The 26,749-nt window shown below is 37.3% G+C and overlaps 2 protein-coding genes across 5 annotated transcripts in view; both read left to right on the top strand.

Annotated features, from left to right (window-relative positions):
- The first annotated feature begins 1,331 nt into the window (after positions 1 to 1,331).
- Positions 1,332 to 14,069, top strand: apobb.2 (apolipoprotein Bb, tandem duplicate 2). The gene is made up of 24 exons (XM_016473535.1): positions 1,332 to 1,428; positions 2,214 to 2,243; positions 2,376 to 2,479; positions 2,562 to 2,707; positions 4,406 to 4,553; positions 4,636 to 4,788; positions 4,883 to 5,007; positions 5,224 to 5,309; positions 5,393 to 5,843; positions 6,207 to 6,318; positions 6,390 to 6,536; positions 6,611 to 6,822; positions 6,903 to 7,098; positions 7,175 to 7,354; positions 7,434 to 7,613; positions 7,689 to 7,856; positions 7,955 to 8,160; positions 8,257 to 8,424; positions 8,510 to 8,619; positions 8,699 to 8,899; positions 9,001 to 9,164; positions 9,278 to 9,336; positions 9,429 to 9,802; positions 9,878 to 14,069. The coding sequence occupies exons 1-24, from the start codon at positions 1,374 to 1,376 to the stop codon at positions 14,059 to 14,061; spliced, it is 7,959 nt and encodes a 2,652-aa protein (XP_016329021.1). The 5' UTR covers positions 1,332 to 1,373; the 3' UTR covers positions 14,062 to 14,069.
- A 1,456-nt stretch (positions 14,070 to 15,525) lies between these two features.
- LOC107678312 (mitotic checkpoint serine/threonine-protein kinase BUB1 beta-like) overlaps positions 15,526 to 26,749 on the top strand; it is a 24,783-nt gene continuing 13,559 nt past the window's right edge. For 2 of the 4 annotated variants that reach the window (XM_016473540.1, XM_016473539.1), the window contains exons 1-9: positions 15,526 to 15,647; positions 15,836 to 15,891; positions 18,676 to 18,839; positions 20,011 to 20,114; positions 21,694 to 21,821; positions 21,929 to 21,966; positions 23,249 to 23,324; positions 24,141 to 24,228; positions 24,315 to 24,556. In XM_016473540.1, coding sequence (XP_016329026.1) covers positions 15,851 to 15,891; positions 18,676 to 18,839; positions 20,011 to 20,114; positions 21,694 to 21,821; positions 21,929 to 21,966; positions 23,249 to 23,324; positions 24,141 to 24,228; positions 24,315 to 24,556 — 881 coding nt within the window. In that variant the 5' untranslated portion in view covers positions 15,526 to 15,647; positions 15,836 to 15,850. Of the gene's footprint in view, positions 15,648 to 15,835; positions 15,892 to 18,675; positions 18,840 to 20,010; positions 20,115 to 21,693; positions 21,822 to 21,928; positions 21,967 to 23,248; positions 23,325 to 24,140; positions 24,229 to 24,311; positions 24,557 to 26,749 lie in introns of all 4 variants that reach the window. The other 2 variants (XM_016473538.1, XM_016473536.1) reach the window with 1 other exon arrangement.

Below are 26,749 nucleotides of genomic sequence, written 5' to 3'. Positions count from 1 at the left end.
GTGCAGATGCTGATATTTCTATGCTGAAATTCTGCTGATGCTTGTAATGTAACTCAATGAGATCTTTATAACAGATACTGACATAAACTGATCTAAATATCACTCTATATCTCCAGTAACATGTCTCAGTGAGATGAGAGTGAAATGCTCCAAACATATAATGCAGTGATTGAGAGCTGAAGAAATAAAGGCTCCTCAGAAGATGTGAGATGTTCTGGAGGCTTGTGAAGATCATTCCTCCGCTGAGGAACAGTGAAAGTAAAGCTTCTGGAAACAAACGCTCCTCAAAAGATCCCGAGGATCAGATTTGAGACTCTAAAACATGATTGATGGAGAATCAAGTAAAGCTGAGCTGCTTCAGTCCAGTAAGTGTTCATCTGGAGATATTACTGCAGTTATTCTGACGCTTACTTGATTATAATCAGTCAAGATTTGACACGAGAAGCAGCAATCTATAGAAACCCTGAGCTGGAAACTGCGACTTATTTCTCATAATTGCAACTTTTTTTAATGCACCCAAACAGAAGCTCAACAGAAATCAATAGCGGTGTGTATAAGTGTAGTTCAAAATGAATTCAGGTCAGTGTAAAGAGTTCAGAGTCCTGCCGCTGTGCTCACTTGTGCAGATAAGTTTAATAAAATATATGAATTGCAGTAGTTTTCAACTACTCTCAGGGTTATGTCATGTCAGATTCTGTCTACAGGCCATCAAAATCACAGCCAGATTTTAGGGATTGAACACATCTGAATGTAATGGTGTGCAGTGTATTCTATCTACCAAAATATAATCCACATTCATACGTCTCTCTATTTTTCATGTAGTTTTGTCCTTGCATCAGTTATAAGATCGGTATATGAGTATTTTCTGCAGGTTCATCTTGACACCTCCTGATTGTGTTTGTCACAAAGTCCTTGTTTAGTCAAAACTAATTTTGAGTCCAGAGTCCAATCAATGAAAAGAGTCCAGATCTGAAGTTATAGATTGAGCAAGATTGGGAAATTGCATTATGCAATATTTATTGATACCGTGATTGAGACGAATAGCATAGAATAATTATAAACCATTACTTTTTTGCTCATAAATGCTGCGTACCATGTAAGTGTGCAGATATTTAACATCTCCTAACATCAATTTGTGTTCATTCAAAATGTAAAATATTGAAAGGTGTGTCCAAATTGCTGTTTGTCTGCTCTAATGTTTAAATCTGTTTGTGCTATCTTTTTTTTTCTTCGGAAAATCAATGTCAAACTCTATTAGCTTTATTCTGTCACAGCGTTTGTATGAACTTTGGAGTCGGGGGCTGAAATTTTAACACGAGTTTGGTTTGCTATAAATCTCCTGGTCAGAAATCTGAAAGCTGTACTGGAGCATCATGGGTGACAATAAGCTCCGTCTTTTGCTGCTTTTGAGCACCGTCGCCTTGTCAAGTAAGTATAGTCAAGTCACATTTATTTTGATAGTGCTTTGTACAATACAGATAGTTTCAATAACAGTGTTAATGCTCTAATTATACAGCTCCATTCAGTTCAAATGTGGATTCAGTTCAGTGTGAATGTTGCAAAGTTAATATATAATTTTCTTTGCACTGCAAAAGTGCTTTTCTTCCTCAGTATTTTTGTCTTTTTTTCCAGTACAAATATCTAAACATTCTTAAATCAAGATACATTTATTTAAGATGCAAAATGACGTAAGGAGTTTTATCCTGAAAAAAAAAAAAAATACAGTAAGTCTGCCAATGGGGTATGAAAAATGTAGTTTTTCAGTTAAAAAATTATTTTTTAGTTCATTTATTTATTATAAATGTTTTATTTATTAGTTTTCAATATAAGAAAAATCTGAATAATCAATATAAACTCAACATATAATTTTGTACAGATCTCATGTCAAGAAGCATATTTCCGAACATACAAATAATCAGATCCAATTTATAGAAATGCATACATTAAAATAAAATAAGACATAGGTGGTCATTGTATTAATAGTGGAACTTGTATAGACATAGGGTCAAAAGTCCATAAAAGTTGCTATTTTTTTATTTTTTATTATTATTATTATTAGATTCATATGAAATTAGACAATTTATGCATGAATTTTACTTTTCTCACCCCAATGCCATTGCAATAAAGAACTTTAACTAATACAGATTCACATTTTGGACGTTTTCAGCCCTGATTACCGTGTAATGACATGCATTTTTTATTTTGTATTGCAGACGCGCAGGATGAAGGACCACCATGCTTGAGTATGTCTCTTGAAATTATTCTGCAGAATCTACATGCAAACCTACAGCTGTAATGATCTAAATTCAGTACTAAATGTCAGCATGTATTTATGCACTAAATAATGTTTTAATGAATTGCTCTGCTGTTTCTAGTGGCCAAAAGATACAAACCCTTCAACAAGTATGAATACTTCTATAAGACAGAGTCCTTGAATGCTTTGAATGAGGCGGTCAATGGCCCCGAGGCCAGCTGCAAGGTACAGTATGAGCTCATTTCCCTACATCAAACACTAAAGTTACTGCCGCTTTGTCAACAATGCAGTGTGAATATCGCATTAGGTTGAGATTGCAGTTCCTGGTACATGCAGCTACATCTTGCGCACCACTGAATGCAAGCTGAGAGAAGCGATTGGCATCAATGCAGATGGAAACCCAGTGCTTGGAGCTGCTGCTGGCACCGAGGACTTCAAAACCGCCATGGAGAAGTAAAGGCCCGTTCACACCAAGAACAATAACTATAACAATACTAGCATCCATGTCAGCAGGCGATAACGTTCCGTTTATTATAAGGGTGCACTGCAGTTTTAGTCTGCCACTTTAAAGGCACAATATGTAATTTTTGCCGCTAGAGGGCGCGTATTCAAAATAAGCAAAGAAACAAAGGAGTAGTTTGATGACACCGTGATTGAGTGTGGAATCATGGGAGTTGTGGTCTTCATCCCCACAGCCGATGCAATCCGACGGGACTCGGGCAGAAATCATGTTCATGGATGAGCTAATGATTTATTAACGTAGTAGAATGAAGCAGGGTGAGGCTGGAAGCCGTCGAAGTGAAACGAGGCGCTGAACGAGCGCGACACACGGCTGGAAAGCAGCGGAGCTTTTATTATGCCACAGTTGAGCGCTTCCGCTGCTTCCGGTCGTGCGTATGTGGGGTAAAGCAGCGCTGTTTTATCATACTAGATACATTTGAAAGTTCTGTTATAATGCTACTCTGTGCGGTCGTCACCGGTCTATTAAAACACACAACATATTAAAGCGTCTTTGGTGTTTCCATGTTTTCTGCAAAACAAAACCGGAAATCGAGGGGTTATGACGTCATTAGCAGGCGACACTATGGACATGCTCCTTGACACTAGTTAAAATTGCTTATTTCTCTGGATTTAAACATTCTTCGAAACATTTGGGATAATGTAAGTACGCAAGTCAGCAAAATATATAACACTGTTCTAGTGGTTTTTGGATATTTTAATAAAAAAATCTTACATATTGTGCCTTTAAATGCACGAGCTCTTTAAAGTCTGATTCTGACTGGCTTTTTATTGTTCATCTAGGGCTGTTCGATTCCGAAATTTTGAATTGATTCTGATTCCTGGTTCTGGAGTCGACTCTGGAATCGATTCCTCACTGTTGTTTTAGATTATTTTTTTCTTTATAGATTGGATAAATGTGTTTACCTAATCTCGCTGTGACTACAAGATTTGAAGGCTTACGTCCTTTTGCACTTCCTTAGTATTCATTGATTATTATCATCATCTATTATATCTTCATGTATTCTGGTGCGGCGCTCAAAACCTTTCATTGTAGACAACAGAACAAGCCATTTTAAACTAAATAATGAGTTAAAAAATTAATTAGAAAAATAATGAGAATTGTTCTTTTTATATTCTTTAGACACCTGAAAATCCGCTTTTGTGCATCAAATGTCTGTATTGTATGCTTTAGGTGCAAAACTTCATGATAGGAAACTTGTCCAAGATGTATTGGCAAAACGCTGCAACAGTTTCTCTTAACCGATTCATTAAACGAACTGTCAACCTGTTCATGGAGGTGAATCAGACTTCCCAAGACTATTAACAAGCAACCAAGTGGCAATTTAGAGAACTAAAAAGGGTATTAAAGAGGAGTCAAATCCCTTTGATGGAATTGATTCCAACCTTTGGAGATGATTCTCGATTCCCAAGGCCTCGGAATTGATTCTTTGTGGAATCGATTCCCAACCCTACGTTCGTCAGATTAGAACATTTGTTAAAACCATATAGTTATAGTTATCGTCCTTGGTGTGAACAAACCTTAAGTGTTGTCTTTGCTGTCACGCATATAAAATCTGTCCATGCCAATTATGAATCTGCAAGAAAGACATATATCTGTTATATTCAACAAACTCTTCTCTCTTTGTTCAGACATCCTCTGAAGTTCACCGTTGAGGGAGATGATGAAATCAAGCTTTTCCCTGAGGAGGATGAGCTAATAAACATCCTGAACATAAAGAGGGGAATCATCTCTGCTCTTGCTGTCCCTGTGCCTGAGGAGGACAGGAACAAAGAGATGGTCTGTTGATAAACTTCACTCTTGAAAGAGAAAGACGGTCACGCCAAATCTACCTCTGACACTGAGACTGTTTTCATTCCAGCCCACCATCTACGGCCTGTGTAAGACTGACTACGTCGTGAAAACCAGAGAAGACATCGACACTGAAGTCGCCCTAAACAGAGACCTGTCCAAATGTGACAAGTTCAGACCAATCAAGGACCACACCAGTCCCTTGGCCCTCATCACTGGCTTGGTGAATTCTGAGACTTAGGTTTAAGTTTTGTGTAAAATTCCAGTTGAGACGAGTGGAGTGAGATCTCCAATGTTTTTCTTTCTCTCTTCCAAAGCACCATCCTCTTGCTCAGCTGATCTGGAGCAACCAGACCTGCAACTACAAGTTTGACAATGAGCAGCACCACATGACCTTTGGAAGTTGCACTGAAAAACATATTCTCGTGCCTTTCTCATACAAGTAAGTGAAGTAAATAACTTTTCTGTAGCTCAAAGTGTTGAGCATGGGTTTGATTCCCAGGGAATGCATGAATTGGTAACATGCACACCCAGAATGCAATGGTAGATGCTTTGGATAAAAGCATCTGCCACATGCATAAATGTTAATTGCATGATTTTTTTCAACATAGCTGGATGGTCATGCACTTCTGATGTTTGTCTCTATGGCTATGACTAGGGGAAGATATGGAGTGACCAATACTGGTAAACAGGACTTGACTCTTTTAGGAGTTGCTGAGTACAATGACAGAGTCTTTGAACACAGTAAGATAACGATTTTTGGTGTCAATGTTCATAACTTGCTTGCAATGTCAAACAAAATGCAAAATGTGCTGTTATGCCTCCAGATGTGGCCAATATGAAACCCCTCCATCTTGACCGCAGTGTTGACATGAGCCCCATCCAGGATAAAGACGCCGCTCTTGCTGTTCTGAGGGAACTTTCGGGCCTTTCCAAGACCAACGATGGACGCAAGAGAGCCCACTTGGCCCACAAGCTTGTAGCTGTGATCCGCAAGATGGAAGCTGAAACCTTGACAGCCACTGTTCCTGAGGCCCTGGAGATTTCTCGGTTTTTGACGTACCAGGCTTTGCTACAATGCGGCACCCCAGAATGCAACAGTGCTATCATGCAGATTTTCAGGACCTTTGACAGGTCCTCAGTTGAGATTGACGCTGCTGTATATGGCATGGGAATGATACCCCAGTCCTCGCGAGTCCTTGTGAAGGAAATGTTGGCGATGGCAAAGTTCAAGCCGACCAAACCCATCTACTATGCTCTCAGCCAAGCTGTGAGAAGGTAAGGAACACGTCTTTAGATTAAGGTAAAAGTAAATCAACTAACATATGAGTTGAATTTTATCAATTGGTAGTTCTGTGTAGCTCAGAAAGTAGAGGATGGTTCCAAAGTCTTGGCTTCAATTCCCAGGGAATGCATAAACTGATAAAAAGTCAATCTTGAGTGCAATGGATAAAAGCGTCTGTCAAATACATAAATGTAGTGCATCTTAATTTGCACCCGTGTGAAAAGACATTTTCAGACAAATCTCAGATTTGTCCCACTGACTCTCATCCATGTTTTGCATAAGTGTGTTTTGTACATATATGTAGCATTGTCACTATTTCATCAAAAGAACATCTTGTGTTCTCTGTGTGACCTAAGGCTCTATGAGACCGATGGAGTCACCAATGAGATCCAAGCAGTGGCTGATTATGCCCTTGAACAGATTGGTGATTGCACAGGTGACCAGGAACACGTCTTTCTTTCTCTAAGGGTATGTTCACACAAATTCCTACATGCTGATAAATTAATCTTCAGACTCTACAGCTAAGCATCATCTTCCAGGTCATTGGCAACATGGTGGTTGCACTGGGAGCTGCGCGCCCTGCTTTGCATTCTGCTGTTATTCAATGCATCAACCAGCCGACTGCCTCCCCTTCAGTTCAGCATGCTGCCATCCAGGTCTACAGACAGATTCTTGTACCTGAGGAGGTGAGCTGTTAAATATGCCCACAGCTCTTGGCTATCCTGAAGTCAGTCTAAAGATCATTTCATGCCTTTTAAAGGGTCGTGAGGTGCTCATGCATGCTGTTCTAGACAGAGATGCATCCGTACAGAAGCGTGTTGCCGCCTACCTCATCTTGATGAAGAACCCTACACCTGCTGAACTTGCTCAATTGGCAGCAGCTGTCCATGTTGAGGAAAACCGCCAGGCCAAGAGCTTCATCATCTCTCATATTACCAACATCTTGAGCTCTACAGCACCAGAGACTCAGGAGTAAGTATGGAAGAGAATGTGAATAACTTATCAATCAAATTTTCAGAAGAAAATGTAATCTTGTTATTTTTACTCCCTAGCCTGAGGTGGAAGGTTCAAGAGGCCTTTCAAGGCAATGAAATTGGAATGATCATGGAACCCACCAAACTCTCTCGATACTATAGACTTGGATCTTTAGAGGGAAATATGATCTTTGAATCTCCCAACGAACTGCCAAGGGAGGTCATGCTGGAGATGACCTTGAATGCTTTTGGATTTGATATGGACTTCATTGAGGTACAGAGTCCAATAAAAGTCTGACATTTACTTGATGTGTTAGGTATGAATGCAATGGTTTTATTCTTGCTTTCAGATTGGCATGGAGGGTAAGGGCTTTGAGCCTATTGTGGAGGCCCTCTTTGGTGATGATGGATTCTTCCCAGACACTGTCATGAAGACCACTTTATACGCTACCGACAATATGCCCGCCCAACTCATCGAGATCTTGGACAACATGCTGCCAATCATGAGGAATGAAAGGAAAAAGAGACAGGTATTAAATGTAGTAAAATTAGCAAATGGACATATTTCTTCATAGCAGGATTCCAATCTCAATTTTCTGTGTGCTGTAGGCTATTCAAAACATAGTCAAAGAAATCAGTGATAATGTCAACAAGCTTATTGAGGACTTGAAGGCCCAGGATACCCCTGAAGCGATGGTGTACCTCAAGCTTCTGGGTGCTGAACTTGGCTATCTTGATGCAAAAGATGGCAAGATGATTCACAATCTCCTTAAGATGATCCCCACTGATGTGAGTACAGCTTTTCCAACCACATTTATGAATGCATTTACTTAAACAGTCATCTGAATGATATTTTTGAAATAGTTTGCTAAAAGACTGCTCTCAAGTGTCGACAACGAGCTTTTCCTTCACTACATCTTCATGGATAATGAGTTCTATCTGCCCACCGGTGCTGGCTTTCCATTGAGAGTTGCTCTGTCTGGTACCTTTACACCTGGAATCAAAGGAGGATTGAGGTTTAGTCCAGGCATGGTGAGTCCAACACACTTTAGCCATGCATGTGTTACTATCAATATTTATCTTTCATTTCTGCTATTATACTAAAAGAAATTAATATGACTACACCACAGAAGGAATTTGCATTCGCGCTGTCTGCTGGCATTGAGTTTGTGACTGAGATTGGGACTCACTTCCCAGACTACGTTCTCTCCGGTCTGGAGATGCACACTAACATCTATCATGAGAGTGGCCTCAGAGCAAAGCTATCTGTGACCAACAACCAGCTCAAGCTTTCCATTCCAGCTCCTCGTGAGCCAACTGAGCTCATCAGTGTGACGTAAGACATCTTGACTTGAAATGTAGAAAAAGAAACTAACATTAAAACAAGTCAAATAATTATTTTACATTAATTGTTATTGTTCCCCATATATAGCAGTTCTCTGGTGTCTGTTGTTGGTGCCAAGATTTTGCCCATTCATGCCAATGGCGAGTATATTAATGCAGAAGTATGTGCTCCTATTTTCCCTGGATGGAAGCACTGTACAGTCCTTAAGTATCCTGATGATGCCGCCCCTTATTTTCCTCTCAATAGTGATACCAAGTAATAGAAAATCATCTATATACTGATATTTCAATCATATTATTCCTAGGACAATATTTTTCATCCACACTGCATCTGTGTTTAGATTTACTGTTACACTCTACCCATCGGTAGAGGTCACAGAGTATACTGCCACCATCAACTACGCCTATGAGGATGATTCAGACAAAGTCACATTTAGCATAAAGGCTGAAGGTACAAGACTACTAAGCTTACTAATTATCTTTTTATATTATTATATATAATAAGTCTTTTTTCATTTGATTACTATCAGGAACACCCTTTGAGGCCACAAATACAGTGATGTTAAACAGAAAGCAACACACTGTATCATCAGAGTTGCTCATTGCCCCTCTTCAGCTTTATTCTAAAGTTTCTGCAAAACTAAAGCATGATGAGAAGTTGACGTTGGAACTTGAGAGTGACCTAAAACTCCCTGAGACGACTTCTGTTCAAACACTCATTCTGAAATTGGGTACGTGTCCAAAAATTATTTCTGTAATATGATGAATAGAAAATTTTAGCAAATTATTTACCACACGATTTTGAGCCTATCAAATATCTCTTCAATCTCAGTGAATGAGAAGATTGAGGCTGAATTAAAGTCTCATGTCAATTCTGAGATTCAAAGAATCATTTCCAACATCAATGCTATTGAAACCATTGTCAATAGCCTTATTGATGGCCAGACTGCCCAGAATGAAAAGAAAGTCCGTGATATCCTGGCAAAGTCAGCTGCGGTAAGATAATGAACTTACCTCAATTGATTTTTTCATCAGGTTTTGACGAAGGAAATGTTTTTAATTAAATGAAAATGAAATAAATGTACATTGTTGATATTCCAATTGTGCAGTATTTGGGAGTTCCTACTTTGCCTGTGTTCGCTATTCCTGAAAGACTGTTCCTGAATGTGTGAGTTAATGTCTCTAGTATGGTGAACTTTTTGCACATAATACGCGATGGTTAAGCTGTAGTTAAAATTTACATTACATGTTTTTAAACAGAGAGGTTGCTGCTAAATATCTCTTTGGCCATCCTTACTATACCATCACTCTTCCCTTGCCCTTGGGTGGAAAATCCACTAGAGATCTAAACTTTCCGACGACTATCTCCACCCCAAATCTGATTATACCTCATCTTGATCTGGAATTTGAAGCTACTAGCATTAATCTTCCAGAGGTCTCCATTCCTGTGAGTGTGTCGCTGTCTGTGCCGACACTTGAAATGACAGAAATGTCCGGAAAACTAAGCAGCAACTTCTACAACTTAGAAACAGCTGTGTCTGCTGCCAGAGATCCTTCTGCAGACCTACGTTATTCTGCTAAGGTTGAAGTTACTGGAACAAGTCCTGTTGACCTCCTATCCCTAAAGGTTGAAGGTAAAAAAACATGCATTGTATGCACTTGATTTGAATGATTGCTTATTGATTGATTCATTTTAATTTATTGCACAGGATCTGCTCTTGTTGAGCCCACACCTGGCAATTCTCTAATGACAAAAGTAAAAACAGTGGTTCACCACAAGATTATTGATGCCACCATCAGAGTTGAGGAGGAAGTAAATCTTGCTGAAAAACTCAGTGTGAAATCCAAAAGCAAGCTTGACGTAATTAGCCTTTTTGGAGTGCAAATTTCGCTGGAGCATAATGGAACTTTTGAAGTTGATGACGAGGAGATCTCTGGAGATGGAAACCTGGAAGGATCCTTCGAGGCTGGTTCAGTCAATGGTTCAGGAATCCTTACACAGTCAGTCTCTCTACTCCCATCCAGACAAGAGGCAAAGATTGATTCTTCATTGAAAGTAGACTCAACACTTCTTCAAGCTCGAAACTCCTTTGCTTTAGCTTTTGCCAATGGAGGACTGATAATTCTATCCAACACTGCAGCATTTGATGACCATCTAACAAACACTGCTAACATCACCTTCAAGGAATTTCAGCTTGCTCTAAATACTCATACAAAAACACAGGCTTTTGGCCTGAAGATCCAAAACATGGCTGAGACCAGAGCTGGTGCTGAAGCAGTCAGTGTTAAGATTGAGACCTCTACTGACATCTCTGAAGAACGTATCCATTCCCTGGTGGCAGGAGTATTGGACATCCATGGTCTAACTATTCACAGTGATGCCTCTGCTAAACTTATGGGACACACAGCTGCACACAAAGCCAATCTGAACCTCAATATGGATGGCCTGACTACCAGTGGCACAACCTCACTGCAAAGCGCCTTTACTATGGAGGAGGTTAAGCAGACCTTTGAGATCAACTACAAAAATCTAACTGCCACTGCTAAGTGCAAAACAATTGGAAATATCATGGGAACACGCATTAACCACAACACTGAACTGCAGATGGCTGGACTTTCTGGCAGAATCAAGAATCGTGTACGTTTCAACTCCATGGTGTTTAATGTTGAAACCAACACTTACGGTACAACTATTCCATTCAGTTTCAAATTTGATGCCTCTGCTAATGGTGATAATGACATATACCTGTATGGACACAGTAATTGTGAGTTTAATGCACAAATCCTCCTGAAAGTAGAACCACAATCGATTGCTCATTCTCATGAATTCAAGATCTCAACGCTCCTTGACATAGACAGTGTCAACATCAAATCACATTTTGAGAGCAAGTCTGACACTCTGCTGATCCCATCTGAACAAAAGACTAAAGTGACTGTTAAAGCTGACGTGAACAACAACACCATCAATCAGGAAATAAGCGGTTACAATACTCCAGCACAGTTTGGGCTGGAAGGGTCTGGAACAGTGCACACCAATTTGTTCAACACTGCCAATACTGCTTACCAGGACTTTGAGGTCTCTGGCTTCCTAAAGTATGGCAAAAGCAATGACAGACATTTAATTAGCTTGCCTTTCCTTGATGGTTTGCTTCTAGTTCCTGACAACATCAGAATAACACTTGTAAGCATAGGCGAGACCCTGAGGAATTACATCAATAAAGAAGGGATTGCTTCCAAAATTCATAACTTATCTCAGCATGTTAGTGACTTTGTGTCTAATTTGAACTTTGAGAGAAGAGCTGTCCAGCTGAAATGTACCTTGATATCTCTATCCCAGGAGTTTGCATTAAAGCTGGAAAATCTGGTGGCCTCTCGAATCGGTGCCTTTGCGAAACTAGTGAGTGATATAGGCAACCGTTTCAGTGAGGCACTGGAATTGACTGTGAAGGGTATGCTGGTTGAAAATGTAGTACCAAAGCACATTAGTACTTTGATATTTTCCATCACTGAGGATGTTAAAATATTTCTTAGCTCGATCACCACCCAAAGTTACACAAAGCTGAATGAGATCTTCCGTCCTGCCAATGCTGAGAACAACAAACCTGACAGTCCTCTTCAGATTCCTTCAGTTTCAACAACACTTCTAGTGCCATCTTTTGGAACGCTGTATGGTGAGGTCAGATTCAGCAGCCCTGTATACAACGTCAGAACCTCTGCAGAGTTCAAGAACGCCTCAGAGAGACACCCTCTGTTCACGGCTTTTATTTACACTAAAGGAACCTCTCCGAAACATAACATTCTGAATTACAATCTAGATTCCACTGCACAGATATCTATGCCTAAAATGAGTCCTGTAACAGTGTCTGAAACTCTCAAGTTAACACACGTTTATTTGACTTTAGATCAACAGGCATCATCGACTCTGAATGGATCTGCCTCTAACAATGTTAATTCTTCATCTTTCTCTCTTGAAACTTTATACAAGCACCAGGTGAAAATCCCCTCACAGTCTTTGTCTGGTGACGTCACCCTGATTCAGAACACTATAGCTTTCCAGGATGGTGCTGCAATCACCCTGACAGTTAAAAATGAAGGATCTAGCAAATTTACTCTTGAAGACTTCTCTGAGGAAGGCACCCATAAGAGTGACCTGCATTTTAACATGGGCCTTAGCACCGCCAAGCTGACTTTCACAGGCCACACTGACAGCGCACATTTGCAGATGAAAATGAAGGTGAATGCTGATGCTGTTGCTCTAAGCCACTTTGAATTCAATGCTCGTGTTGAAACAGAGTCGCCATTTATCAAGAACAGTTTGCTGGTTGCTTCTGGAAAGGCTTGCTTCAGTGATTTGAGTATAGAAATCAGTGCAGCCCATGACACCGAGCTTGTTGGACCTGTCAGCGGTGTCCTCTCTAACACTGCAAACATCATGACTTGTCCTTGCGCGGTTGATATTCACTTTCAGAACAAGGGTAATGCCAAGATCAAACTCTATGAGTCTTTGTTAACCACTGTTGCTCTCCAGAATGACTACACTTTTATCTTCAACCCTGACCTACAAGAATTTAGCACTGTGGCAGTTGCCTCTTTCAACCATTTCAACTACAGCCATAACTTCACAGCTAACAATAACGAAGCAGAGATGGGTATTCACACTGTTGTGAATAGTGTGGCCAGCTTTGAGTTCTTAAATGCTGCAGAAATGTTCGTGCCAACCATTTTCAAGATTCCAGCAGTCAAAAAGCTGAAACTGAATCATGACCAACCCATTGATCTAAATGCCAAACTTGTCTACCAGAAGAGTGGGTTTGCTCCTTTACTGGGCAACCTGGTCTCTGAGGTGTCTTTCAAGTCATCTATTCTCAACCTCAGTGCTAATACAGGTGTTTATCCGAAGGATTGCTTGATGCATGTTAGTGCCACAACTGCCTCTGTGTTTCAGGAACTGAATTCCAAGCTTGATGGATCCACTAGCCTGACCACAAAAAGTGGACTAAAACTGGCCTCTTCTTTGTCTTTGGAGAATGCTCACATTGAGAGTAATCATAACAGCACCATGACTCTGGAAGACAACTTTGAGGCTGTATTATCTGTGGACACAGTTGCTAAGATTCATACAACAAGCTTCACTGTTAATGCCGCTCATCAGCTTTTTGCTGACACCAAGGCCCATCCAAAGGCAGAATCAAACTTGACAATCAAGTACACCTTCAATCAGTCAGACTCAGAGGCTGCTGGACATGGAGATGCTAAGAATACCTTGAAGCTGGATGCAACTCTTTCCTATATCACCTTTGAGTCTGTAAGCCAAATAACCTCCAATTCTACATCCCCTGATGGTGTCACAATTAAGGGAACACTAGATAATGAAGCTAACATCTATGTGAAAGCTGATGGTCTGAAATCCAATCTGAAGACCACTGGAAATGGATGCATTGGTTTTAGATATTCCAAGTTGTGGTTTGACATTAATGACCTGCTGACTGTGGAGGGAGAACTTGACCGTATGTATTCTTTGCTAGAAATTAATTCAAACTATACATATATTGATGGTGGAGATTATGACCTTGCAATAAATCACACTGCTCGTGGTAAAACTGATCTTGTTCCCCTGAGCACCCTCATGGCTGCTGTAGACATATTCTTGACTCAGCCAAGTTATAGAGATTTTGATGTAAGATATAAAGAAAGTACTTTTTCATCAAACAGGCTTGCATTCAAAACAGAGACTTTCTCTCGTTGGTACAATTCAAGTACAGCAATATCAGGAGATAAGTTTAATGATTTACCTAATGCGGTTGTGTATGACTGCTCTTACAATCTCACTTCTCCATCTATGCTTCTGGAGTATCAGGGTGGCTTGCGTATAATTCCCATTTACCACAATTAATTATTGTTGAAAACAAGAAAAGGTATTGAACTATACATTGGTCGTTATTTACTGTATGCTTGCTTACCTTAGACCTCATAATCACAGACAAGCAGAGCCAGAATAAATGTAAAAGTCATTCTCAAGCACAATGATGGAAGCATGTTAGTCATTCTTATAAAGCCCTGAAATATTGCTTGTCCCAATCAACAATAAATGGATCCAATCCTTTTACTTGACATATACTCAGTTTTACTTCACTGAAAAAAAATCTACATTAAATTCTATTTTTGAAAATGTTTAGCATTTTGTGCTGTTTATTGTTTACACACACACACACACACACACACACACACACACACCGGTTTGTTTTTGTGAATTGTGGGGACATTCCATAGGCTTAATGGTTTTTATACTGTACAAACTGTATGTGCTACTGCCCTACTACACCAACCCTACCCCTAAACCTACCCCTTACAGGAAACTTTCTGCATTTTTACTTTCTCAAAAAAACAAACAAAAAAAACTCACTCTGTATGATTTATAATCGTTTTGAAAAATGGGGACATGGGGTAATGTCCTCATAAGTCACCTTCTCGTTGTATTACCTATGTCATTATACAAATTTGTGTCCTCATATGTCACAAAAACGCACACACACACACACACACACACACACGCACACATATAGTTTTAGTCCAATGCGATAACTTTAACTAACACTGGAAATCATCCGAATGACCAGAACACAACGTTATGGTTAAATGCGGGTAATTACAATTACAATTATTAAACAAGTTTTCTTGTTCAAGAACAAAATTCTCCTCACCTAAACGAGAACAGCACCGCATACCAACGGCTTTTGCAACGGTTATATATTTAAATATTTATGACGTAATACAAAATCAGCCTATCAAATGAATGCTCTCAATTTATCAATGAGTATTTCTTATTATAATTGTTGTTGTTGTTTTTGTAATAATAATAATAAAAGCTATATGACCACCAATATCATCATATCCATATACTGATATCATCCAATAAATTTAACTTCTGTACCATACTTTTATCGCTCGAGAAACGTTGTAAAAGTTGTTATGGAAACAGTGATTTATTGAGATTTAACTCTCACAACAAGGCTTGCTTAGAAAATACAAAGATATAGGAGTTGCCTTTATGCTTTTACATTTTTATAGAACACGGTCATTGTTTATAAATAAAATATGAAATGTAAAAATTGTTTTAAGCCATACCATGTAACTTTATGTAGGGCTATTCCGCATTAATAAAGGGTGTTTATTGTTATGTAACTTTTATCAAGTCCATCCAGACTTAACTGTTTACTTTCTTCTTTATGAAATATCTAATTGAAATCCAAGACATCTTTATATACACACAACGAAAATAAAAAATGCATTACGCGTAGAGCATATTACGCGACGTGCTGAGGAACGTCAGTTCCTACGTCATAGTCACGTGGTAACATTTGAAATTAAACCTCGAATCGCACAACAACAACAACACTACTGTACTGTCAGCAAACAGCATATTGGAAATATTATTCAAGCGAACTGCGACGAAACAGGAATATTTGATGACTTTCGGAGGTATAGTCGTGACTTTTACAACTTATAAATGTAATACAGGCGCTACTATAATGTTTTGACGGTTTGAACATGATTAGCTAGTAGCTGTAACGTTAGCTGTAGACTGACAGTTAATGAATATGAACCCAAGCGCGTTATTTCTAGTGTTTGGAGTGCTAACAACCATGTTGTATTGATTTAAATCACAGGTAACATCGCTCAGGATGTCTTTAGAGTTTGAAAAACTGTCGACTCACAATTGGAGGTAAGAAGTGAATGCTAAAGCTAATGAATATCGTTATGTTTTTACTGTTGTGACTTAAATGACTGATTTTGTACATGTCTACCAATTTGAGCCGCCCTATTTGCAAATATTATCCATTGACCACTAGTTAAATTACAGTTAAATTAATTAAATTAATATTTTCTGGAAAATCTGGCTAATTTGGAACTGACATTCCAGCTGACAGAGAACGTTGAATAACGTTCTTGCAAGTTTCTCAAAGTTCTTTGAGGAACGTTAGTAAAATGTTCTTTTAGAGGTCTCTGGTATTTAATAATCTTATCAAAAAGTTAGCGCAAAAACTAACATTTGTACATTGTTCATGAAACATTTTTTCCATATTGGACATGACCATTTTTAAAATGTTACTACTTGTTTTAGAACGTTCAGAGAGAACATTCAAAAGTAGAGTTCCCAAAATTATGTTGTAAAATTATGAAGTGCAGTGTTCCCTTAAAGAGAGAGTTCACCCAAAAATGAAAATTCTGTCATTAGTTGACGGTAGCCATTGACTTCCATAATATTTTTTTCCATACTACGGATGTCAACGGCTACCGTCAGTTCTTTGGTTACCAGCATTCTTCAAAATATTATCATATTTTGTGTCCAACAGAAGAATTAATCTTATACCGGGTTTGAACAACTTGAGGATTAGTATATGATAACAGAATTAACGTTTTTGGGGGGAACTATCACTTTAACGTTTACATACCCCAGAAAGAAAAGTTTTTTTAACGCGTATATGCAATTGGGCATTTTGAACTTTTAGAGAAAATTCATAAATAAAGTTTTCATAACTTAATGGACCCTTTTCACAAGACTGTGGTTAACCCAACTATGACGACTTCTGCTGCTGAGAAACCCGGAAATGTGAAAAACGGAAGAAAAAAAAAGGTCCACGGGACTGTTAGCAGAATGCTCTTAGAACATATTTTTGTTAGCTGGGATAGAACTAGTGCTGCTGTTAATGGGCCAAACAGACTCAGCTATTGGCTCGTAATGGCCAAATATCATTCCACATCATGCCTGTCACGATAACAACTTTTTGTTGTGCGATATATTGCCCCATAAATAATTGCGTTAAGTGATATTATTGTCATTTTAAGACCATTTTATGTTAATGTATAATCATAATATAACCGCAGTAGAGCCCAACCGATATATCGTTTAGCCGATATTATCGGCCAATATGAGCCTGTCGCCGATATATCGGTATCGGCGGATATGCCGCCGATATGAATTTTTTTTTACAGAACATATAACGCAGATAAAATGCTTGAAATGGTGTAATTACTTAGTTTGTCCAGCAGAGTGTGCGCCATTGTTTGCTACTGGTGACCTGGATGAAACGCTTTAAAGCTTGAGTCTATGGAAAACCATTGAAACTTTGAACGGCCATATCTCCGTAACAGCGCAGCGAATACGCACCAAATTCGGGGGATCCCTTCAACTCGAGAAACCCTCTCGAACGCCGAATCGAGTGTACGTCTAGAGGCCCTCTTTCGAATGAGACCACCCCCGCGTCGCTGGAATTTATATTACATATCTCTGTCACCATTATAAGTGTTTGATCACCACATTTGAGTGATCATTGCAAAAAATGTTTATGTATATATATTCTGTTTACGAATATACTGTATTCTATATATAGTACCAGTCAAATGTTTGGTCACACAAATGAGAAAGTGTCCAAACTTTTGACTGGTACTGTACTAGTGTTGTCACGGTACCAAAATTTCAGTATTCGGTACCGATACCAGTGAAAATCCACGGTTCTCCTGGTACCGTAACATTTTCATTTTTTTAGTACCGACTTGGTACCGAAATACCGGGTCTTTTGACAACACTATACTGTACTATAATATACACAAAGAATATCGGCCGATATATATCGATATCGGCTTTTTTTTTTACTCCCTAATATCGGTATTTTGCCCAAAAAACCCATATCGGTCGGGCTCTAAACAGCATAATAATGCAAGAAGGCCTACACACTTTGTAAACATGTAATTCTTAAGAATATTTAGATCATGGAATTTAAGTATCAAAATATTAGATACCTTAAAAAACTTGAATAAATAGTAAATAATAAACATTTTCTAACAAAAAGTGCCACAAAGAACTTGTATGGAGATTTTTCCATCTACAGATTTTCTTTTCTCTGTAAATTAAGGGTGCACACTATTGCTGAAAAACACAATCACTACTTAGCAGCAGATGTCTGTATGCACAAAGGCACAGATCCCTAAACAAGACCATATCTGCAGATGAAGCTTTTTTTGGTAGAAGCATTTTTTAAATTTGAACGAGCACCTCATGACTACACCACGTTAGGTACGAGAAGCTGCAAAAGACACAGGCGCAAGTGGAATGCAAAAAAAACATTTTTTTGATGTTATTGTGTTTTTTGTAATGTTTTTATGTAAATATAATGGGCAATATTGCATCACCGAAAATTGTGGTCATGTGCATATATGTGACCCTGGAGCACAAAACCAGTCTTAAGGTGATCTTTACCTAATATCCTAATGATTTTTGGCATAAAAGAAAAATCATTCATTTTGACCCATACAATGTATTGTTGGCTATTGCTACAAATATACCCCAGCGACTTAAGACTGCTTTTGTGGTCCAGGGTCACATATTGTGCGATAAGTCGATATATTGATTATTGCGACAGGCCTACATATATCTGTCTGCTACTGTTTGAATTGAACTCTCACCTCATGTTTTGTAACCATGATGACATTTTGGCTTCCACCGAAGCGCTTCAGGCGTCCCGTCCCAGACGAGCCAGGTTCAGGAGGAGCATGCGTCTCAGCAGGAGGGTCATGTGCAGATCATGTACTGTAAAGATCAGGTGTATCAGGAAGACGCAGAGTTCAGCTTCGAAGAGCTCCGAGCGCTGCGCCACTACAAATCTTTGAGCGGTACGTCCAGATGCTGTTAGACATGCTTTAGTAAACATTCACATGTCATGGATACCTCAATCAAATGTATGAAATCAGTGCCAGTGCCAAATAAGTCTTGGTCCAAAGTTATTATAGTAAAACCAAAACCCTTTGCTAGGGGAAAAAATACTTTTATTTATTTTATTTTTTTAAATTTTTGTCTGGTTTTCTGGTACAAATATCTAAACATTCTTAAGATATGTTTACTTGAGAATCAAAATGACAAACAATATCAAGTCTTGTTTTCTGAAAAATGTATCAGAATTATGTGAGTTTATGCTTTAAATAAGAAGAAATGAACAACAACAGTAACAAAAAAATAAAGTTAATTCAAAGGGAAAACAAGATTACTTTTTTGACCCCATTGACAGATATTTTGTCTATTTTAGGTTTAAAAAACTCACTTAATATATAAACTTCAACTTGCATTTCTCATTTTCATTTAAAATCTAAACTGATGTACTAAAATAAATAAAACTAACCGAAATAAAAATGAATAAAAACTACACAACTACATAATTGCATGCATATAAAAAAAAACACACAACAAAATTACTATAATTAAAGTTTAAATGAAAACTGAATGTATATACAGTGGGTACGGAAAGTATTCAGACCCCCTTAAATTTTTCACTCTTTGTTATATTGCAGCCAAGGGGGTCTGAATACTTTCCGTACCCACTGTATATATATATATATATATATATATATATATATAAGTTCAGAATATTAATAAAAACTAATAGTATCTCAATGATACTAAAATGACACTGTCTTGGTCTTAATTTGCAGTACCATTCATTTATTTATTTATCAGTTTTGAGTATATGTTTTCTATTTTATTTTAGTTTTTATGTTTGTATTTTTTATTTTCATTTTAAAAGTTACATTGTCATTTTTGTCTTTTTATTAGTTATCTTTTAAAATGTAGCCTATTTAATTTTTATTTCAGTTTTAGTTATTTTAGTACATCAAGTTAAACTAAATGAAAATGAGAGATGTTTTGGTAGCTGGAAAAAAAAAATTCATTAATGTAAAAATGTTTGTTTAACTTATTTTTTTAAGATTATAGTTTTAGTTAATTATAATAATCCTGGATTAGACCATGTAGCCATTGTAATTTGTTTTTCATGACTCTTTAAACGTACAGAAAGAGCCTCACACCTGCAGAAACTGAAGCAGGACCTGCAGTGTCAGATTGAGCAGAAACAGAGACTCATTCAGCAGAGACACAGCACAGCAGAGAAACAGCAGGTACATCACCCGTTATACTCCGTTTCTGAGGTTTTGATTCAGAGATTTCTTTGGAGAGACATGAGTATCATTACGCCAGTCTTCAGTGTCACATGATTAGTGGTCGACCGATATTGGTTTTTTGACAGCCGATGCCGATATCTTGGAAAGCAGGATGGCCGATATAATTGTATTTATTTTAATTAATATTTAAGAAATTTGAAATCATTTGAAAATGGATAAAAAAATTAATTTGTAAGATAAAACATACTTATACTTTAGATGACAATGTATTTTCCACAAATAAATATTTAATAAAAATATAATTAAAAAGGATTGGGAATAATTTTTTATATATTTTTTTTCAAATAAAGCCAAGGTAACACTCATTGTTACCAGATGAGTGTCTGTTTCACAGCACACAGTGAAAATGACATGAATATGACAGTGGGCAAATGCATAAAGCCCAGCATAATTTGAAATCAAGAATTTAATGTTTAAAGCATTCAATTTGCACGGACCGACTGTCACGCAGAGAACATGCGATCATGCAGGTCACATGCACACTTTACAAGATCTCACAACTAGGGGTGTGCGATATATGTCGTTTGCGATAATATCGTAATTGTTGTTTTAACGACGTGCGATTTGACATTATCGAGTATTTTGCAAAAACCATTCAAAACATCCCTACAGAGCGCACGCATACATTACGTGAAGTCTAGACTAGTGCGCGTGCGCATTTAGTGTGTGTTCTTTCACTGCATGATTCAGTCTATTAAAATGCATTTAGAATGATCACAAATTCAAGAAATCAGTTTAAACTTATTGGAAAAGATTAATTTCTATCAGTATGAACTGACCACCACACAGAATATGAAGAATATTAAAAACATTAGGAGGCAGCTGTCTTCGGCAGTCCTTAAGGTAACAGCACAATAACACACTCAGCAAAATATCATCTAATTATCGTTATCGATAAAATCCCATAAAATATCGAGATATAATTTTTTGTCAATAGGGTTAGATAACACCCCTACTCACAACTGGATTCGACTAAGTTTGCAAGGTTTGTGAAATTAAATGTTCATTAGCCATTCAAAGATTTGTTTAAATTATGTAAATGCGTATTTGCTGAATGCCGACAGCAAACGAGAAAGTATTATAATGTTTGCCTTTCTATTATTAATAATATAAAAGCAATCGTTATAATATTTTTTGTATACATTTTAATTCCTTTGTTTAACAGTTCTATCTGATTATTAGACCGACTTCTATCCGTATTAGACAGAACTGTTAACGACGACAGCGAACAAGAGGGAGAATGTGAGCACTGTGTCAAAATAAAAGTCCCGCCTCGATCGCATCGGCCAAACAGAAAAACGTATCGGCCGATGCCGATATTTGAAAAATGCCAAATATCGACCGATATATCGGACTTGGCGATATATCGGTCGACCACTACATGAGTGTGAGTAAAGTGATGACCGATCGTTCAGTTTTGGTCAACTGAATGCAAAATTAACTTCCAGACACAACCATCATCAAATATTGGCATCAGGTTCTTGTTTTAACAGTGTGATTTTATCCGTTTGTCTAGGTTGTTCATGAGGAGGCCAGTTCTTCCTTCCAGAAATCTGCAGGCTCCTGTGAATCTGATGCTGCTGTGGTGAAATCAGCTCCGTTCACCGTATGCAGCGAGCAGGAGGAAGACCGTGTGGTTAGCAGGTCAGTTCTTCATTAGTCAGCACTTTTCTTGGATTAGATTAAAGTATTTACATTGAAATGTTTCATTTGTCTTTCTGCATGTGTTTTTCTCTCCTTGTGTCGTTCAGTGGAAGCTCAGTGAGGCGAGAGGACGACATGAATCACAGTGAGTTGATGTTTTTCCCCTCATTTACATCTGTACTGTGCATTTATTAACCATTGATTTGACTAGTAAAGAGTAAGGATGCACGATATTGGATTTTTTGCAGATATTTTCAACTCATTTTTGCCGATACCGATGTGTTTTCTTTTGTTTGGAAACAACACCAAGTCTTTCCTGTGCAGAGATTCTAAACAAATAATTTTTAATTTTGGTTAGTTTTTAACAAAAACTAATTTGTTAGAATTAAATAAACAATAACGAAGTTCTTTTATAATGAGAGTACATTGAAAGCTTTGAAAATAATTATAAATCAACTATAAATCAATCACTTTTTTTTTTTTTTTCAGACAGATGCAGTGGTAAGCTTAAAATTTGATTTAAAGATTTAACATTTGTAGACGGTCTAAAGAAAAAAAGAGTTGTAAACATTCTGAAAATCTTTCAGAGCTCATAATCTGTAAAAAAAAAAAAAAACATATTGCACATTAATAAATAAATCTGTATATATACAATTATTTAAAGGCACAATATGCAAGCCACAACTCCCATGATTCCACACGCCGTCATCAAACTACGCCTTTGTTTCTTTGTTTATTTTGAATACGGGCCCTCTAGCGGCGAAAATGACATATTGTGCCTTTAATTTACAAGTGTCATGTTTGTGATTTTTTTTTTCTTCTTATTCACGTAAGCTATATCTTCTGACCTTTAAATCAAAACATACTCGTGATTTTATGACATCAGTTACTGCTTTATTTAATCAGAAATACAATCTTGATGTTATTTGTGTATTTTACTTTCATTTTAATACAAGTAGGCCAACAGTGCCCCCTAGGGAATTAAAACTCCTTGCCTGACAGGCATTAGGACCCTGAGTAGTGACTGTTGAATCTATTGCGCACCAGACGCGTCGTTCTGTTCATGCATTCTCAGTTTAAATGCAGCGATCAAAAACAGTGAATCTAATCAACATTCAGGCAAAAATTTGCTTCAAGAATGACCACAATGCTGACTTGATCTCATGGTTAGCTCACCCTGAGCATATGATTTATTCGTCTTATCGGCAAGAAGACATATCGGCATAATTGTACATATCGGACCGATGTTTACATTTTAAGCCATTATCGGCCGATTCCGATATTGTTCCGATAATATCGTGCATCCCGAGTTAAAAGCGATCTGAGTGTAGCCACTAATATTGCATGAAGTGAATAGTTTAGCCTTTGTTTTTATGGTGAAATCAAAGCACATGCATGTGATTGTTTGTGATGATTGTGTATTTCAGGTGGAAGCGACGCTAAACTGCAGAAAACAGCAAAACCTTTCACTGTTTTTGATGAGAATACACTGACAAATAAAACGTAACAAACACTCGATTGCTTTTCTTTTGTTAGGTTTGCTTGTTCTTTCATTTATTTTTCTTTTCTGTTGTTCTTTTTCCTCGTTTCCTTTTTGTTATTTTTCTTTCGTTCATTCTCTTCCATTCTTTCCTACTTTTATTTGTTCTTTCTTTCTTTCTTTCTGTTTCTTTCTCTCCCTCTTTTTGTACTTTCTCTTTTGCTCATTCTTTATTCTTTCTTTTTCTTTTCTTTTTTCATTCGTTTTTCTTTCGTTCGTTCTCTCTGTTTTTATTTCTTTCCTTTAATTCTTTCTTTTTTCATTTTCTTTTCTCTCCTTTTATTATCTTTCTTTCGTTTGTTTGTTCTCTATTTTATTCATTCTCGTTTTTCTTTCTTTTTATCTTTCTTTCATTCTTTTCGTTCTCATTCTTTCATTTGTTTATTCGTTCTTTCTTTCATTTTTTTCTTTCTTCTGTTCGTTAATTTTCTTTCTTTCCTTCCTCTTTTTACTCTTTTTCTTTCATTAATACTCTTCCATTCTTTCCTACTTTTATTCATTTTCTTTCTTTCTTTCTCCCTCTTTTTGTACTTTCTCTTTTGCTCATTCTTCATTCTTTCTTTTTCTTAACTTTTTTCATTTGTTCGTTCTCTTTCTCTTTTTATTTTTCTTTTCTCTCACTCCTTTTATTATCTTTCTTTCGTTTGTTTGTTCTCTATTTTATTCATTCTCGTTTTTCTTTCTTTCTTTCTTTCTTTCTTTCTTTTTCTTTCTTTTTTTCAGTCCATGTTTCAGTTTAATTAACACTGCCTGTGTTTAATTTCTTGTTTGACTTTAAGATCGTCTTCAGCGAACCGTAACTCTCTGAAGCTGCCCACCTTGAGTCTGAAAGGGCCGAAGTCAAAAGCAGAGTTCGTCACTGACAAAGTGAGATCAGAGCTCATTCAGTGTTTGTAATGAATGTCCCAGATTTTCTGGTCCGTGGCAGTAATCATGCGTTCGTTTGTTAGCAGGACGCGTCCATCTCTCGCTCTGAGGAAGCCATCATCAACAGCCACCGGAATAAGACTCTGTGCCGGAGTCCAGAGGACACGTGTGAATTCGCCCGTGCCGCTCAGCTCGCCTCCAGTCCGTTTGCAGGAGTCGAGAGGACAAAAGCGTCCGAATCGGGACTGACGGAGAATCTGAGCCGAACGGCCCCAGAGTCCACTAAAGCACCGAGCTCTGACGCGAGCGCTGAGGAGAAAAAGCTCAGGTACTTCAGTCTGACTCATGTTCATTTACTGTCCTTAAGCTGCCTGGAAATGTTCTTAATTGGCATTAAAATGTCATGTTATTCCACTTGTTTTAAATGCAAAAACATAAAATAGGACTCATTTTCTTCAATTAATTCATGAAATTTAGTAGTTGCTTATGAATTTTTATTTACTTTTAGTTAGGGATGTAACGATTCGCTCAACTCACGATTCGATTCACGATTTTTTTTAACAAAATGAGATTTAAGACAAATTATGAATTAAATGTGTCCTTTTTATTATTGCTTGGACAAAATGCTGCACGTTTCTTTGTGAAATTGAAATATAACACTATACTAATGTACATGCATATTGCTCTTTTGTTAGTTTTGATTGCTTCTATTGTTCTCATTTATTAGTCGCTTTGGATAAAAGCGTCTGCTAAATGACAAAATTTAAATATAATGTAAATGTAAATAACAAAACTATATATTTTTTTTTTGGAAATTTTAAAACAAGCCCCAAATCAAATAAATAAGTAACACAAATAAAATAAATCTCTTCATATAAACAAACCAGGGCTTTGTTCCATTTAAAATTAGAGGCAACCACTGCATTTTAATCACGATCCAAACAAAGATGCTGCATACATGCAACATGAGCAGTTTTTAATCTGAATTAGATTGTATAATTTTGAAATTTGAAGCAAAAACAGAATGGTTTGACTTCAGTTTTGTGAAATTATGCATAAAAATATCAGCATGAAACAGAAACATCAGACGAGCTGAACGAGACGCAGATTCACTCTCTGCCAGCAGGTGTCGCTTAAATTGTTTTAATTGTACTTTTAGTTTTTGATATATATGTATTTATGAATTTATTTTTATTTTTGGGGTAAAATATTAACACGCTCTTTGAATATTACAAGTTCTTAACCGGTTTTGTGATATTTTCCCCAATATAGTGTGAAACTGCATTTGGGAATGGAGTGGATTATGTGGGCTAGAGTTTTTTTTTTTTTTGTATTTCCTTTAATTGAAATATTATTCTTACAGTGATTTACATTTATGCATTTGGCAGAGGCTTTCATCCAAAGTGACTCTTAACTAGGGTTGCAAAAAGGTGGAAAATTTCCAGTAAATTTCGGAAACGTTCCAGAAATGTTGGAAAATTTCCAGGATTTTTTGGAATATTCCAGGGATTCTTGGAAAGTTTACGGAAATTTACCGGAAATTTTCCACCCCTTTGCAATCCTACTCTTAACACATTTTTGTCTGAAAATGTTCATAATTGGCATAAAAATGTTATTCCGCTGCATTGCTTTTCCATAGTTTTTCTATGTAGATATGCACTAGACAGATGGCATTAATTGTTGCACGTCTTTTTCACCAACTTGCGCATGACATGGCATTAAAGTAAAAAAAAAAATGTTTAATTTCCAAATCGTTGCATCTTGCTTTTTTTAAATGCAAAAACATAAATTAGGCCTCATTTCCTTTTTCCCCCTTTTTTAAAATTGAATTTTATGCATTTATTTTATTTATTTACTTTGTGGTGAAATATTAACATTCAACTGCAACATTAACATAAATATTAACATTAACATGTTCTTTACAGGTTTTGTAATATTTACCCCAATATAGTATGAACCTGCATTTATTGTCTGTTATGTAACTAATTTCCAAGAGAAACTCATGGGAATGGATTTGGATTATGGTACACTCAAGTTTATATTACATTTCCTTTAAAGGGGTCATATGATGCTGCTAAAATACACATTTGGTGTAATGAAATGTGTTTATGTGGTTTAAAGTTCAAAAAACACATTATTTTCCACATACTGTACATTATTGTTTCTCCTCTATGCCCCGTCTTTCTGAAACGCGTTGATTTTTACAAAGCTCATCGTTCTGAAAAGCGAGGTGTGCTGTGATTGGCCAGCTATCCAGAGCGTTGTGATTGGCCGAATACCTCAAGCGTGAGATGGAAATGTTACGCCCCTCACCATACTGTGATGATGGCGTGTCCCGACCGGAGTGACGAGACAACATTAAAACCCATTACAAACGAGGCATTTGTTGCATCCAGTGAGGACATAATTACTGATTATAATGATTTATACTGTCTTTTTACGCGTTGCGTTGCATTGCATCGCGCTGCGTAAACATAAAACTCTGTCTGCATTTGTGATCGGAGAAATGACAAACAACAAG

The sequence above is a fragment of the Sinocyclocheilus anshuiensis genome, unplaced genomic scaffold, assembly GCF_001515605.1.
Source record: "Sinocyclocheilus anshuiensis isolate Anshui unplaced genomic scaffold, SAMN03320099.WGS_v1.1 scaffold1772, whole genome shotgun sequence".
NCBI classification, from domain to species: domain Eukaryota; kingdom Metazoa; phylum Chordata; class Actinopteri; order Cypriniformes; family Cyprinidae; genus Sinocyclocheilus; species Sinocyclocheilus anshuiensis.
The sequence above is the reverse complement of the archived record's forward strand: the minus strand, read 5'-3'. Positions and strand labels throughout refer to the sequence as shown.